This window comes from Argiope bruennichi, chromosome 2 (genome assembly GCF_947563725.1).
Source record: "Argiope bruennichi chromosome 2, qqArgBrue1.1, whole genome shotgun sequence".
Lineage (NCBI taxonomy): Eukaryota > Metazoa > Arthropoda > Arachnida > Araneae > Araneidae > Argiope > Argiope bruennichi.
The window spans coordinates 103764142-103782063 of NC_079152.1; the positions used below are offsets into that span (position 1 = coordinate 103764142).

The window sequence follows — 17922 nt, forward strand, 5'->3', positions numbered from 1 at the left end:
AGCCCCCATCGCCGCAAATAGTCAATGGAATTAACAATTAAGTGCTCATCAAGTGCTTATTGACTGTATAACACTTTTAAGTGCATGGAATGAGCTTGACTTTAGATTAGATGTTTACTGCGTTATTAAAAATCCACACATCAAATATTTGTTATTGGGAAAAAAAAGTTTATTTTCAAGTATGAGTCATTAAATTTTTTTGAAAATATCAATGTTTAGTGTCCAGTCATTTATTTACAGGAAATCTACATCTCTGTAGCTTTCCTCATCTACAGCAATTATAATCGGCAGTCAGAAGGAATTCAATGGCTCGCCGTTTGAAGCTTTTTCTTGGCTTTCTTTTGAAAATACTACGTGCTTGTGTGAAAGCTTCAGTTAACGCTCGAACTGACATGTGATCTAATTAGCAGCTCTATTTGTATCACCATCAGATATCTTTTGTTTTTGTGACTAATATATCACTAGGAATTGGCAATTAAATAAATTCTCTAAACCGTAATTTAAGACTCAATCTACTTTTCTGAAAGAAAGATCGATTGTAAAATGACATTTTATGTCAGTTAACTATAAAATAAACTAAATGTATTGTGATGAAGGTTTAAAATATTCCACTGCGGAAAAATTTTCAAACTTTAATGTTAATTATGCCGTTAATTTCTGTTTAAAGTCATGCTGCTTTTATCTTTTATTTAATTAGTTATTTATCTTCCCTTTGTCATCATTAATTGGGCTAATTATTTGTATAGTTTTGGCAATAATGTCTCAAGTCCGTTTTAAGTCATACTTTACTAATTTTTCATTCAAACGGTTAAAAAAAACTAGGGGGGGGGACGATTAAATTTACCGTTCCATTAATATTTTTTTTTATTAAATTACAATTAAGTTCTAAGTAATTTTCTTTGAATAGTTTGTACATTCACATTCTTGAAATGTAAATCTCATGTTTCATTTAGTAATGAATCTCGGATTTTTTATGCCATCATTTTTTCATGAAGCATATTAAATGTTTTGAACTAGTGCAATTTTGATTGAGTTTGAATGACGAATATTCTAATTTTTTGGAAAGTGGAAAGGGTTAGGTTACTCAAGTATTCATTTCCCTATATTTGAAGTCAGAAGGATAATTCTAATAAGACAAATTATCACCCCGTCATAATGAACAACTTTTGTTTTAAATTATGTTAATGAAACTTATTAGAATTTTGGGTCGAAAATGAAAAATTCATTTTGAATCCAAAATTCAATGAAGAAAGCTCGTCAGTTGTATTCTTCTCCATTCTGTTTCATTCTACGCTCTAATAAAATTCGGTAGTGGTAGATTTTCGATTAAGCAGAATAGGTACCAGCTTAGGGTCCCTAAGCTAAGAGGAACCTGCAAGCAAATCAATTAAAAATCTTTTTTTTCTTCTTTCTTATTGCCAAATAATAAGTTTTAAAAAAATACAAATTCAATGAATTTTAATGATGTTAAGGTAATAATTATACTTTATCAAGTATAATTGGCAAAGTTAATAAATTAATTGCAATAAATATTAATTAGTACTAATCTAAATCATGAGTAAATCTTATAGTTTGTTAAAAGAAATTGTTTGTGCTAGTTAATGGCGAAAATGATCTCGGAATAGTATCTATTTAACCATGATTTGACTTCTTTCAATGATTTTTTTTAATATTCTTTGTATTTTGATCTGAAAATTTAACTTTTTTTCTTAACTGAATTAGAACAAAGAACCTGTAAAGACTTGCATATGAAAAGCATTTTTTTAGTTGGTACTATATAAAATAACACTTTAAAAAATGCACATTGCATGCAAAATATTTCGTATCGTTTGTTATAAAATATCAAAACTTTTTAAATAAATAACCTATAAATGTATTTTTATGGAATGAAAAAATATACAATATTGATGCTCGTTTTTTGCGAAGAAAACCTTTCCTGGATTTATTACAACATTTTACTAAATTGTGTGAAATATTTGCAAATAATCTGATACGAGACAGTACTTTTGAAACGTTCTCTGGCATGTAAAATATGTTTTATCATTTTATTTTGTCCGAAAATTTAATTTTTGTTTTCTTAGGTTATACTTAATTGTAAGAGGAAAAAAGAGAACAATTGTTTGCAAATGATTCTTAATTGAAATATAAGCGATTAAATACTCTTACAATTTTTTTAGTATGAATGGCACTGACTTCGTTTGCAATTAAAAGAAAGCATTAAAAATCATTATTTATTACCTTTTTCTAAATTTTAATCAAATTATTTTTCATAATTTTTATGGTTTCGTTATTGCATATTCCATGCAATAGCGAACAATTAATGTTTTGTTACTTAATTGGAAACATACCTAAAGAAAGAATTTTAATGATGTCAAGGTAATAATTATACTTTATCAAGTATAATTAGCCAAGTTAAAATTTGTTTCTAAAAGCTATGTCAGCATGTAAGATCAAAGATAGAATGAAGTACATGTGATTATTATAACCTTCAAGGAGGATTCGTTCTTATATTTATTATCATCTGCTTTAAAAGTTAATTATGCCTAAAATTAATGTCTATAAATTTGTTAATTTGTTTTGTAAATCAGTATTTGCAATATTTCAATGCTAATCAAAGTTATTTACGGAAGACAAAATTTGCTTTTAGAATTAGATACGACAGAAAGAATGCGTTGAATATTGCATAATTTCAATTACATTAAAGATTCCACAACAATAGTTATTTCGTATTTCATTTTGTTTTGAGAAACGCTAATATGAAATGAAGTATGTAAAGGAAAACATTTTTCAAAATATTTGACGACAGATAGATTATGAAATGATATAATTGGCTATAAAAAGATGACTTTTTATGTTACTGGTCATATCTTATGTGATGTTAGCAGTTTTTACTTTCTCGTGTATGTATAAAAAAAGAAAATATTTTAAATCGCCAAAAAATTCGAACGAGAGATTTTGACTTATTTCCACATTTCAAACCTCCTTGAATACGAGGAACACATTTTTGGAATTATGTCAGTCTCACTACGAGTACGATGACTTAAAAAACGCTTTGAGCTAGAAGGATGCAATTTGGTATGTGATCTTTACGCTACATGTGTGATTTTTATCAAAATTTGAACGAAACTATTATTGTCCGTCTGTCCGGCTCTCCGAGAACAAAAAAATTATTAAAGAAACTATATAGATAAAATTTGGTAAATATTATTAGGATCTGTAATATAGATTTGGTATTATAAAATTAGATTTGGAATGAAATCCCTCAAGTGGTTGATCATTCGCTGCTTTGTATATTTGAGTAAATGTAAACGCGATGATTCAAAAATGTAACCAACTTAGATAAATGAAATTTGTTTGATAGTTCTATCATTAAAGTGTTTATTTGTATCAAATTTTGAATTAAATAAATGATTGAGTTAATTTGATGATCTATACTTTCGCTTGCATGAGAATATAACAACTCAAATAAATGACATTTGATTTTTTTTAACGAAAATTTTTATTCTGTGACAGATTTTGGTTTCGGCAAGAAAAAAAAAAAAAAAAAAAGGTTCAAAATACGTATTTTATTTTCGGTTAGCTGTGTATTAACCATGTGCCAGAGATTAAATTGCCAAAGATTACATGTAGGATTCTGTAAAAATACTAGATACAAGCTAAAGATGAATGTTTCGTAATTATTGTTTGCCATTGCCGTGCAAAGTATTCGCAGCCTTATCTAATTTTATGCGGACGGAGGGGGAATAGCAGCATTGTTAAAGAGTATGTTAGAAAGTTTTGAGGGGACCAATCCTTGCAGTTCTTTATTAAGGTGATAAAAGAACTTGATTCATTAATAGAATGTTATGAAAAACAACTGCTAAGATTATTTTTGTGTTTTATCGAAATGCTTGTTTGCTATTAAACTATCAAATTTTTTTTCAATAAATTTGAATTTTAAGAAGAAATTTAAGTCACATTTCAAAATAGATTTCAAGTGAAATACAGATTATTTATTGATACTTGTTAAAAAATAATATTTTTTCCTTAAGATTTCTTATTTTTTAAATAGTGAAGAATCTGATATTTCAATACATTAGTTAGGTATTAGTGATGGCATGCCGTGACATAATGAAACGATATTTACAATAAATTATAAACTCATTTAAGTAATTTAATGGATTGATTTTTCAAATATATAATATTTTTATTTGAAAGAAATATTTATATTCATAGTACTTAATTTTAGAAATAAAAGAAAATTAGATCTTATCAGGGTAATACAATTTTGATCAAAAATTTGTATCAATATCATAATCAACAATTTTGGAAAATAATTTTTGACGACTCTTCTGGATATAGCTGAGCCATGAATTAATTAATGAGTCTAAATTTCAATATTTTGTTTCTGATTTAATTATTGAGAATACTGATTTTTCTTTGCTATTTTGATTATGAAAGATCAAAAGGAAATACTTTTAATAATTCTAACATTCGTGTTAAAATTATTAATTAAGTAATTGATTTTGTATCTACTTTCAATGAATCGTTTTATTTTTTGAGGAAAAATCCTTTAAATCGAGCAAAGAATCGAAAATCAAGTAAAGAAATCTAAAGATAAATTTTCCTTCGAAGATTTCATGTAATCATCACTTTTTTTTTAATCTTCAGTTCAATTCTCAACTTGTAAAAAAAAATATTTTGATACACATTTATCTCAAACATTATCGCACGAAACTGGAACTCAGAATTTTTCGATAACTGTATAAACATATCAGTTGCGTTATTTGTTTTTTCATTTCTTTGACATCATTGAGGGATTTTATACAAACAGTTCTTTTTAGTGAAAGAAATTTAGAAATTTTATTTTGTAATTCTTTTATTTTTACTTTCTTGTATGAGAAGTGTATAAAGAGAAAATATTGCAATCGTCAAAAACTATAATCTTGAGGTTTTGATGGAAGCGCATTTCCGAAAACGCATCCTTGGAATTATGTCTTATCAGTCTGTGAATATGATTACTACAAAATGCATTGAGCTAGACAGATGAACTTTGATATGTGTTCTCACAACAAATGTGTATTGATTTTTTCAAATTTTGGACGCAATTTACGTGGTAGAAGTTTACCTATCTTATTTATCCGTTCGCTTATGTATGAATAAGAGAATTTAAAAAGAAATATGAAGAACCTTTATATCTGTCGATATAAAGGCGGCATATCGACAAATTTGGCGATAACTCAAAATCGCAGCTATTAGGTAGAAGAACTTTGTCATGTTATCGTGTATCCAAAGTAATATTTCATCAAAAATGCTATTTCTCCATCAAATTTCGATTTCAATCGGTCTAAAAGAAGCGCTCATATTATATATTTGATTTTCTTCATTAAACTGCGAAAGCGCGAAACGCTCCACAATGTTTCCTCTACCTAAAGTTTCGTAGATGTAGAGGAGGGTTTGCCCTGATCTTCGAGGTTTTATCGCCTCCTCCTTCCACTGCGCATTTTTTCTGTGGACGGGGAGTGCTGACATTTATGAGGATATTTGAAAAGATGGTGCTATATTATTTAAGTATTCGAGAAATCTGCCTGTTTCAGTGTATTTCGTCTTTCTTTTTAGAGGAATAACTAAATATCATTATCAGTGCATTATATTTATATATATTATCTATACTTTATAATATTTAACGTTTCCCACCAACACGTTACAAATATATACAATATTATACTTTATCACTGTCGTTCTAACATTTCCTTTTTAATAATTTGTTATATAGTTATTATAAATAAATTTAAAATAAGTTGTTATAAATATTTTATAAATTTTTGTAAATTATAAAGTTGTAAAGAAACATTCGTACTTGAAACTTTTCTTTAAACTCGCCTAAAAATTATGAAATAACTATATTTCTTTCCCTTCTATAATGTTGTTTTAATAATTCTAAAATAAAATTAGTGAATAATAAAATATGTATAAAAGGCATCTGGCACTTGAAAAATAATTAGATATTTGAAATTACAATGCCATTTTCCCTTCTGCTGTAGCAATGTCCAGAGGTTAATAACCTTTCAATTTTCAAATTCTCTCGAAATCCTAGAGCATTAAATCTGGTCATTTAAATTCAAACAAAACAATTTCCTTGTTCATAAATTTGGAACAAAAACATTATGCATTTAAAATTTTCACTGGAAAAAAAATTCCTTCAAACTTTTTCAAATCCGTACCAACTTAGATTAATCCCTCTTTCTCATTTTTAAAGACCCCTTCCTCTTCACATATATATATATATAATTGCATTTCCAGATATGATTAAACAGGCAGCTAGTAGCTTCTGATGATTAAGAGATGAAATTTAATGAATTTTACTATAAATATTTTCTACTTCCTGTATTATATTTTTCTGAAAATTTATTTTACGCACTGGAGAATTTATTTCCTGCTACAGATTTATTCATCTTAAGTATTAAGTATAAGAAATAAAAAAAATTAATTTAAAAACCAATTGTTTTTGGTATTTTAGGGAATTAAAATTAGTTATTTAAAAGATTGTAATTGTGTAATTAATGCATTCATTTAAAATTGCCTGTTCCATGGTAAAAATCTTGTAAGTTAATTAATTAATTAATTTTTAAAAAGCATACATGATTATGGAATTGTTCGTAAGGATAATTTTTGGTAACTACGAATTTTATACGGGCTTTGAAAATTATTTATTGAAATTATTTTGAGATTTTAAAATTATGCTAAAAAATTGTGCGTGTGTGTGTTTTGTGTAATTTTTTAAATATATTTTATATTTTTATTAAGTAAATTATATATTCAGGGGTGTTTGTGCTCCGGGGAAACCCCGGAATTCCGGGGATTTTGAACTTCGATACCCGGAAATTCCGGGGATCGTCGTTCAAAAGGAAGTAGGAATAATAATGAATTATTTATTTTGATCTGGGTAATTTTGTTTGCTTTGAAAGCAGAAAACGCAAGGTCAGTGTGTGTGGTGAAAACTTTTCCTTTCTTTCTCCAAAGGCAGTGATAATGCGTGAAAAGGGGGAAAAAACTTCTTTTTTGTTCTTTCCTTATTGCGAGTTATGACTCATTCCCCCGGTTCTCGGACATTCTCTTCTGGATTCTTTTCGGCAAGTAGGCGCGGCAGAAAAAAAAAAGGGAGAGACTTCGTTCGACCAGATGTGCGATCACGTGACCTGGGTTCAAAGGTCTTAATTTTGCAAAATTAATGGTTATTAATTTTGCAAAAAAAGCAGTTCATTGAACTTTTATAATTAGGTCATTCAATACTTCATAATCGTAATTTTTCATTTCTCCCCCCCCCCTTCTCGAAACTCCAAAATGTCGGTAGTAAGTCCGTAAAAGTTTCAGGGGATTTTTTGGGGTCCCACAAACACCCCTGTATATTACTTATGTAACTGTGCAGATAGATTAAAGCTACACTTATGTAATTGTGCAGATATATTCACGAGTTTATGTTAATAAATATCTAAGAATTTTCATGTGGTCATATTGAACTTTGTTTTAAGAATATATTTTCTTTAACAAGTCAATTTATCCTTACTTATTTTGATATCAGTAAGCTTTGTTTCAAAATTTTTATAAGTTTTTTAATGCTAGTAGTTATTTCTTATAGATGTTTAGAAAGCAAAATTCAAGAGGATGCACTTTACATTCGTTTAGTTTTTAAATACAAGAACCATTTTATATTAAGTAAAACTATGTTTTTTTAAAATTATCTTTTCTAGCTACGTGATACAAAAAATAGTTATGAAATACCAAACTTATATATATATATATATTTGTTTAGCTTACATTTTTTTTAATATTTTATTTGCTTCTTATCTTTCTGTACAAGTTTGCCTATGTATTTATAAAATGAAACGTTTAGTTTTGACACAAACAGATTGAAATTGATCTTTGATCTTATCGTTACTTTATTTGCATAGATTACATCACGCATTTCCTTATATGTAGCATTCTAACCGTCATAATCATTTGGCTATAACTTTAATAAAAATAAATTCTCATCCTATAATTTTTTTTTTGTTCATAGCTTGTTCAACTTTCTTCAGCTTTAATGGGTAAAAAAAAAATCATTTTAGAAAATCAATAAAATGTTGCGATTTTTTTTTCTTATATTAATGAATTTTCATTTAATTGGAACAATAACGAATTTCCACATGATTTTTTTAATTTCTTTATTGCAAGTCCTATACATATCAACTATACTTTGTTTACCTTAATAAAGAAGTGACAATAATAATTAAAATATGTTAAATATTCGACTTCATTTAAATTCTTGAACATTTCGAATTCAGGTATGCTAGATTCGCAAAATAATACCTTAAAACTGAAACGAAATTCTGATTCATAGAAATAATAATATAAAAACGAATATTGCTTATGTATATCATTCTTTCTTCTCAACAAAATCTACAATAACGTCTAAAAATAATTCAATGTAATTGGTATTATTCTTTACGATCCAGCCGTTTTTGCTAAAAATATAGTTGGCTTATGTACTAATGAAAGCCAAACACTACCGCCTAAGAACTAAAAAAGCACCCGTAAAAAAATTGAAATTTTTAAAAATTTAAAATGAAATTCAAATTAACATTAACAAATGTTATTTATTTTTTATGGGAATAAAATTCTAAAGCTCCTCAAAACCATAATTTCGTTTAAAGGCGAGACTATTTATTTTGGTGTATTCCTGGACAGACTCCTCGCAGTTAAAAAAAACATTCGAGAAATTAAAATCAACTTCAAAAGTATCAAAGAAAAAACTGCCCAATTTTTGGATCAGATTCAAATTTCTCGAAAAATAGTTTGTTTATAAAGATCATAGTACCCATCATCAGTGTATTCTTCACTCTTTTAAGTCACAGCAGCCAATACCCGAATCAAAGAAGCTGAACTTTCGAAAAAGTAACTCTATAAATAAGTAATATACCGTTTATAATACGAAATTCCCTATGATCTTTAGTTCTCAATAGTAAATGGCTCCATAAAACAAAAAGCAATGAAGTTTTAAAAAATTGTTTCATTTAATATTAATAAGAAAATTGTCCCATAAGACTTCTATCCATGACTAGCGCTTCCTATGATCTGATTTTCCATTACGCTAATATGGCTCCTGCAATAAACATTACAAACTGATCTTGCGATAAATAATGCTATATTAGAAAAAGGTAAATCGCAATCAAATAATTTTTTCGTTGCTTTTTTGAATTTGAATCAAAATTATCGTTACAATATTAATTAAAAATATATATATATTTAAATTTCTTAAGCAATTATATCTGGAGTACCACCGTTTGCTCAGCAATAACAACGTCTGGAAATGAAAGATTTTTGAGTTCAAAATTCCACCAACTCAACGCTCATCTTCAAATGTAATGATATTGAAATGCTAGATATTATTTTTGCATAAAAATAAATTTTGAAATCGCAAAACATTTGAAAATGTTGAAACAGCAATTGCAATTTAGTAAAATACTAAGTTGCATGTATGAGTACACAGAAAAATTCAGAATTTTTTTTAATTCGTTGTTTATAAGAAAAACCTTCAGCACCTTTTTCTGGAATTACTAATTTTAATGCATTTGAATTTTGAAAATATTAACCGTTTTTCCCAAAAAATTATATAATTTTCAACGTATTTAATTAATATTTGTCAAAAAATTATTTTATTATTAAATATAAAGTTAGTTTAATTAACAACAGTTTGCATTAGCATAATTAATTACTATTTAAATTAGAGACAAAATCTCTTGATTTGATTATTTTACTAAATAGTTAATTTATTTTGAATGTATAACTACCATTTTATTGAATGAGAATATGTCAAAAATTTCTCTATCTTCCTAAATATAAACCAAATAAATGGATGCTTTTGTAAAGCAAAATATATCAAATTGTCATTGAAATCCATTTCATAAACCAGACGAGGTCAAAGTTTATCTATCTGTTTATTTTAATCGCACTTATTTCTAGTTATAATAATTTATTTATCCAGCTACATCAAACGTAAAATGCAAATTATTCAGTCTAGTTGTAATTAGTTTAGAATCGATGCTAGAGCTTTTGAAAACTTTAAAATTACAATTCAGATTATCTCGGCATACAACACAATATATATTATGTAGGTACATATAACATCATAGCATGGTAATGGCAGATAATCAATGAATAACTCTCGTACATTTCAATAATCAAATTTCTATTTGAAGAACTTCAGAATATAATTATTTCTGTGTAATCAAGTCTTTTAGAATATAATGCTGAATAAGCAATGTTTATATTGTATATTGGAGTTAAATAATACGACTATTTCGTCGCTCATTTATTTTCGTTATTTTAAGTAAACGTATTTCAAATTATAAAATGTAGTCAATACATTTATTTTTGTTATTTTAAGTAAACGTATTTCAAATTATAAAATGTAGTCAATACATTTATTTTCGTTATTTTAAGTAAACGTATTTCAAATTATAAAATGTAGTCAATACATTTATTTTCGTTATTTTAAGTAAACGTATTTCAAATTATAAAATGTTGTCAATACATTTATTTTCGTTATTTTAAGTAAATGTATTTCAAATTATAAAATGTAGTCAATACCAGGACAGGACATAGTAACTACGTATACAGCTTAACATTTATTGTACGTTATTTTAATCTGTACTCTGACATAGTTGTCATAGTACAGTTATATTATATATAAGATACTACTTGGTTAAAAGAATTAAACAGACACACCATTTGGTGTGTATCAAGTCTGCATGAATTGACCACATTCTAAGCAACACTAAAATCAAATAAAACGAATTTGAAATTATAAAATGTAATCAGTATCAGGACAGGACATAGTAACTACTCATGTTGCTTAACATTTATTGCATGTTGTTTTAAAATATACTATGATATCGTTTTCATAAAACAGTTATATTATTTTCTATAAAATATCCCTTGCTTTCAAAATTAAATAGACACAGCCCTTTGGTGTGTATCAAGTCGGCATGAATTGATTATATTCTAAGCAGCACTAAAATCAAATAAAACAAATCTGAAATTATAAAATGTCAGTATATGGACAGGACATCGAAAGTACCCATACCACCTATTATTTAATGTATGTTGTTTTAAAATATACTATGACATCGTTTTCATAAAACAGTTGTATTACTTTCTATAAAATATTCCTTAATTTCAAAATTAAACAGACACAGCCCTTTGGTGTGTATCAAGTCTGCATGAATTGATTATATTCTAAGCAGCGTTCAAATAAAATAAAATAAATTTGCAATTACAAAATATAGTCAGTCAAAATATAGACAGGACACAGTAATTACACATACCGCCTAACATTTATTGCATGTTGTTTTAAAATGTACTATGACATCGTCGTCGTAGTACAATTGTATTATTTTCTATAAAATACTCAATGGTTTCAAAATTAAACTGACTCTACCCTTTCGTATGTATCACGTCGGCATGAATTGACTACATTCTAAGCAGCATTAAAATCCAATAAAACGGATTTGAAATTATAAAATGTAGTTAGTACCAGGACAGGATATAGTGACTAAGCATACCACTTAACATTTATTGTACGTTGTTTTAAACCGTATTATGTCATTGTTGTCATAGCACAGTTGTATTACTGTCTATAATTCTATAGAATACTCATGTGTTTCAAAATTAAATAGATACGACCCTTTGGTGTGTATCATGTCTGTTAGAATCGACTACATTCTAAGCAGCACTAAAATGAAATAAAACAAATTTCAAATTATAAAATATAGACAGTACCGGGACACAGTAATGCCTAACATTTGTTATACGTTGTTTTAAACTATATTATGACATCGTTGTCATAATACAGTTGTTTTCTGTAAAATACTCATTGGTTTTCAAAAATAAATAGACATAACTCTTTGGTGTGTACCACATTGGCATGAATTGACTATATTCTAAGCAGCATTCAAATCAAATGAAATAAATTTGAAATTATAAAATGTAGCTAGTGTTAGGACAGGATATATAACAATGCTTGTCGCTTACCATTTATTGTATGTTGTTTTAAATTGTATTGTGATATCGTACAATTGTATTATTTTCTATAAAATGCTCATTTAATTCAAAATTAAATTAACTCTGCCTCTTTGTGTATGTTATGTAAGCAGCACTAAAATCAAATAAATTTATTTGATTTTAATTGATTTTATTAATTTATTTGATTTTTAATCGTATTTAATAAAATAAATTATTAAATGTAATAGTACCAGGGCAAGACATAATAAGTACGCATACTGCCTAACATTTATTGTACATTGTTTTAAAATGGCATCATTGTCATGATACAGTTGTATTACTTTCTACAAAATACTCGTTAGTTTCAGAATTAAATAGATACGACGCATTTCTGGTATAGTGCGTCATAAAGAATTGACTACATTCTAAGCAGCACTAAAATCAAATAAAACGAATTTGAAATTCCCCAAACTTTATGAAAACCATCGTTTCAAATAAGTTCTAGATATTTCTTAAAAGCAGTATCGGTCATCTTAGATTTAGAATCACTACCTTACAACCGAATAGTTCCTTCGACAAATCATTTTTAACTATTCCCCATCTCCCTTTATTGTGCACCGCTGTGAAATCACTTTCGAAGACTCCTGCTGATGAATTTGTGCGGTTCCCTGGAGAATCAAATTCCCTTTTGGCAAAGGATACTCACACAAGCAAAGGCCTTCCGAAACGAATTACGGCTCCAATTCTATTCATTAAAATGTCTGACTCTTTGAAACTCGTTGAATGACTGAGTCCGGCGATATCTAATCTAGGAATAGTTACTTGAAGAGACGAGGTTTTAACTAATCAAGCCTGGATTGGATATTTCCGTTTGTCACTTGTGTCAGGTGGCCTAATTCGATTGCTGGGCATTCAGGTTTATACTTTTAGCTTCTTCAAAACACGTTAATGCGTTTTAGCGTGTGTGTATAGTAAGTTATACGAAATGATAATCTTGCAAATTTCATATTGGTGACCATATACAACCGGCAGAAGTTTCTTCCTTCGACTTTACTATATATTTCCACGGCATGACGCGTTCTTTAGCTTTGGTATATACTATAGAGAATCGGATATACTTTTTTTGACTTATTTCTGTTTGTAATCTGCGTTCAAATTTTTATGTTATGTACAATTTTTGTGTAGAGGACTTACTATAAAATTCATCTATCTAGCTTTTTTAGACATCATTTTGACAGTGCTCACAGATAAACAGGTAGAAAATTAGCTGAAGCACCAAGCTTTGTCCAAAACTTGATATAGATCTATAATTTTGTTGCCGGGACTGTGTAACAAGTTTCCTTCATTTAGTTCGTTTCCATTTTTGAATTCTTGTTACAAACCAATTGAAACAATGATTTTTTTTCCATCTCATTCAATTTAAAACACGGAAAATTTTCAAGATGTTGAATGTTTTTAGAGATTATAATACTTTATATATAACCAGTTAATGTGATTAATCGATTATTTTGAATATTAACTGGTCTGTGTGGTAAATTGATTAATCAATTTTTACCAGTTAATACTCAAAATAATCAATTACTCACTTTATTCGTTACCTATATATCGTGAAGAGAAAGTGTTATAGTAATCTATGGCCATTTTTGTCTCATTGTTTTTAACAATTACCCCAGTACATTTACCAAGATATCTCCGATTATCTATGTACTTCTGTCCTTAGCTTTCAAAATAGCTTTGTTGTTTCAAAATAGCTTTTTAAAACAGTGTTTCTGCAAGAGTAATGGAAAAGTGGTCATCCATTTTGAATCAATGGAGTTAAGATCTATAGTCGTTTTTTAATCGACCATGGATTAATGATATGTCTTCTCATATTTCTATAATTGAGGCAGCCATTACGGTTCAAATAATTCAATAGGACAACGGAAGAAATTTATCCAGAAAGATTAAATGGCAGATAAGGTTGTACTACAATCGGAAAAACTTTAATGGGTTTATGAAACATTAGAACTTAAAGAATATGCTCTCTCCCATCAGCTCCCTTTGCTCTAATTTTTTTTTCATTTTGCTTTGTTTACTTAAGAAATTTTACAAACAGTAGATAATCATCTGGTTGGAACGCTGGATGAAATCTATGAGCGGGTAGTCTCTCTTGTAGAGCATGTGAACACGATTACTCAACAATTCAACTAATTAGATGAATGACATTCGACATAGCCTTTAGAGAATTGTAGATATGCAAGAAAGTTGCACACCAAATCGACTGTTTTGGGCGAAGGCCAAAAATGTATTCTTGATTATTATTACTGTATGATGAGGCTTAGCGCAAAACGCATAATAGTATTAAAAAATATATATACGCGAAAATCGAGGGGAGAATTTTCCATTTCATTTCTCTCTCTCTCTCTCTCTCTCTCTCTCTCTCTATATATATATATATATATATATATATATATATATATATATATATATATATATATATATATATATATATATAGTTATCCATCGCTGCCTGTAATGTTGGGCGGATTAAAAAATATCCCCGCCCCTTTGGTCTGCGTAATTATCGGACTGAATCCCAGCTTCTACTTTAGCGTCTAGAGACTGAGACATGTTTTTTATGCTTAAATTGATTGATTAATCGGTGTGTGAATGAACCTAAGCATGACTAATTGGGAAGGTCAGTGAGCTGGGACTGCAATTTTTATTCTTTATACTTAGGCTGACGCAAACCAAATCGAAAGTTATTGCTACTATTTTCTTTCAGTATTTTCTTTTTAAATTTTGATTACTTTCTTTTTAAATTTTGATTGTATTTCACCCCGATTTTAGTGATTACTTTTAATGCAAGTGTTTATTAACATTACGGGTTAAGAACATTTCTTTGTAAGGAAACACAACTTCTAATGTTGTCATATATTTATATCTAAAATGTGCTGCAAATAATATTGGGGGGAAAAAAACACTCCGTCAATGTGCAAGATATTTTCTAAAATTATTTTCTTTAGTTAATCTGTGAAAATCAAATCTGTTAACGGAATAACAGCCCTTATAGGCGGGCATACCTTCTGGCTGCATTATAATTGTAAAATTAATTTATTTGGTGAATAATTAGTTAATGCGTGATGTTATAAATTTATCACACAATTTTAATTACTTTACCACCACCTCACATACAAAATAGATAAATATCTAAGGAATATTTGAATTTAACGGTAACAAACATGGACATGCTGCTGAAAGAGTCAATACTTCTATTTTGAAACAATGTCATTTCTATTTCTTCTCTTTAATTATATATATGTTTTATTTATAATGTTTAGTTCCTAAAATATGTCTTTAAACATAAATTGGAGTGAAAATTTGATGCAACAAGTGTTTACCTTTCCGTTGCTTACAGTAGTTTCCTTTTCCTCTCTGCAGGGTCCTCCGCCAGCCGCCGGTCAACCTTTCAAGTTCACGGTCGCAGAAACGTGCGATAGAATCAAAGAAGAATTTTCTTACTTGCAAGCACAGTATCACAGGTGAATATACATCTTTTTTTCCTTATTATTTATATGATTTCTTTCTTAGATGCTTCAGAAGTGCATCGAAAATTAAGTTTTAAATATTTGATTAAAAAGTAATTCAAAAGTAAACTTAAACAACTTTTTTTAAAAACTTTCATTTTTCGAGATAATTATTTGAAATAAAAAAGTTTCACCATTAAAAAGATTTTATGCATATAATGATAGAACACGTTAGAAAATTTATTTTAAATCAAAGCATCAGTGATTTAGCAAACTTAACATAGATATTGATTGATTTTAGAATTAAATCTGACTGATACACTTCAAATTACGATTTTTTAGTTATAGGAATAAAATTCATTAATTTGAAACAAAAATGTTCTTATGATGGGTTGAAAATGTTTTTATTTAAGAATATAAAAATATAATAAATGACTAAAAGATGGAAAGGCAAAGAATGATTGACAGAATTGCATCATAGTAATTGAAACATTTTGTGATTACATGGCAGTAATAGAAAAATTTACTATCAATTCTGCTTCAACTTCCAGGAATTATTGAAAATTTTGTCACATTTAAAATTTACTTTGGTCTCTTGTAAATATTAAATAATTTGTTGTTCAATGTTATGCGATTAAATCGCGTTACAATAACAAATAAGCTTACTACGCATTAAGGAATAAATTAAAATTGGCATATTATTTGACAATAAAATAAAAGAAATAACCCACAATAAAAACATCATTATTGAATAATATCAAAAACAATTCTGCATACTTGCCAGTCTGTAAGTATTTATTACAAATGGCATTTTTTGCTTATTAATTTTCCCGTATTCAGTTCAGCATTTTATGTTTTAATGTAATATATGAAGGGAGATTTTTTAGTTTTCAGTTTTATCCTTGAGTTTATTTTCGATAATATAGGTTTTCCTTGTTAATATTTCTTGAACATTCAAAAGAATTAAATCCACCCAAACTTCTTTTATTTTATATTTTATTTAATTTTCTGCGTTTTAATTCCTTTTTAGAAAGTCACATTAAAAAAAATTATATTAGTTTTTAAAAATGTAATAATCTTAATTTAAGTTGTTTAACTTTGTATAATATAAATATAATATATAATTTCTTTGCTATATGTAAGATAATTTGCTTGCTAATGTATAATTCAAAATTAATAATTTTACATTTAATATCATTTTTTAAACCAGAGACAAGAATAAAAGTAGTTAATTTTTTGTGATCAGTTATTTTTAGTGACTTATTATAGTAGAGCTGCAATCACAACTGAATTGCAAATAACTATTTTAATGTTAAATTATTTTAATTGTTATTTTAATATTTAAACTTTCTTTTTAATTCTTAAAATTTTGAAAAAGTTTTAGCATTATTGTAGCTCTTAAAAATCGGGAAAATTACGGTACTCAATGAAATGTGAAGAGTTTTGATTAATAAGTACTCAGATCTGCACAGAGACTCGCAGAATCTTTCTGAAATTTTAGAATTTTTTTGTTTCTTTTAATGAATCTTTTATCTGAAAATCATTATCTTTAAAACTGAATTTATTTTTGCATTTTTGGGAATATCTAAATTATGATTTCAGTATTAAATAAATATTAAATTATCTTTATATTTAAATATTCGTATATTTTATTAACCAAATTAATACCAGCATTTTTCAACCACATTGCTAACACTTGTTGATTTAGTTATATTTTGACGCACTTAAGTACTGAAACGCAGCGACAATTTGAATAAGTTCATATTTTTCCTATCACCTTCCTCTTGTTTTTCATTATATTATCAAAAAAAAAAAAAAATCCTTTTCCTACGATAAATTTATTTATTTAGATTTCTTTAAAATTGTATAATTGTATGTAATAACATGATTTTCAGAAACTAAATTATAAAAATCTCTTGGCTTTTGTATCTCTTTCGAACTACACGAAAATTCTGTTTCAAAATTGTATTTTTTAAGTCACCAGTGTGTAGTTTTGATCTAATTGAAAAAATTCATAGATACCATACATCTGTTATATTCAATGACGTTGTTTTATGATTGACAAATTTGATATACTTGACTTGAAGACGACTGATATATGACTTGATATGACGGGTCCACTATTACCCCGCTTTTACACTTATCAAGGGATCGCAAGAAAAGTATTGTAAATTATTAAAAAAAATCACTTAATAGTTTTTTTTAAAAAAATGGAATATCAATCTGCCAGACCTCTAAAAATATCGTCGTAACATGAATAAAAACTCAAGAAACTTTTAGAAAGTGATCACTTCTACATATATATATATTCTTACAAAAATAAATATATTTTTAAAGGAACTAATTGTTTTTGACTTAAATATGTACCGAATGATTTTTTTATTGTCTGCTCGTC

General features: G+C 27.4%; 1 protein-coding gene across 5 annotated transcripts in view; it reads left to right on the forward strand.

Moving 5' to 3' along the window:
• LOC129962123 (transducin-like enhancer protein 4) overlaps window positions 1–17922 on the forward strand; it is a 334765-nt gene that overhangs the window by 33816 nt on the left and 283027 nt on the right. For all 5 annotated transcript variants that reach the window (XM_056075858.1, XM_056075861.1, XM_056075862.1 and 2 more), the window contains one exon: window positions 15442–15542. In XM_056075858.1, coding sequence (XP_055931833.1) covers window positions 15442–15542 — 101 coding nt within the window. The remainder of the gene's footprint in view (window positions 1–15441; window positions 15543–17922) is intronic.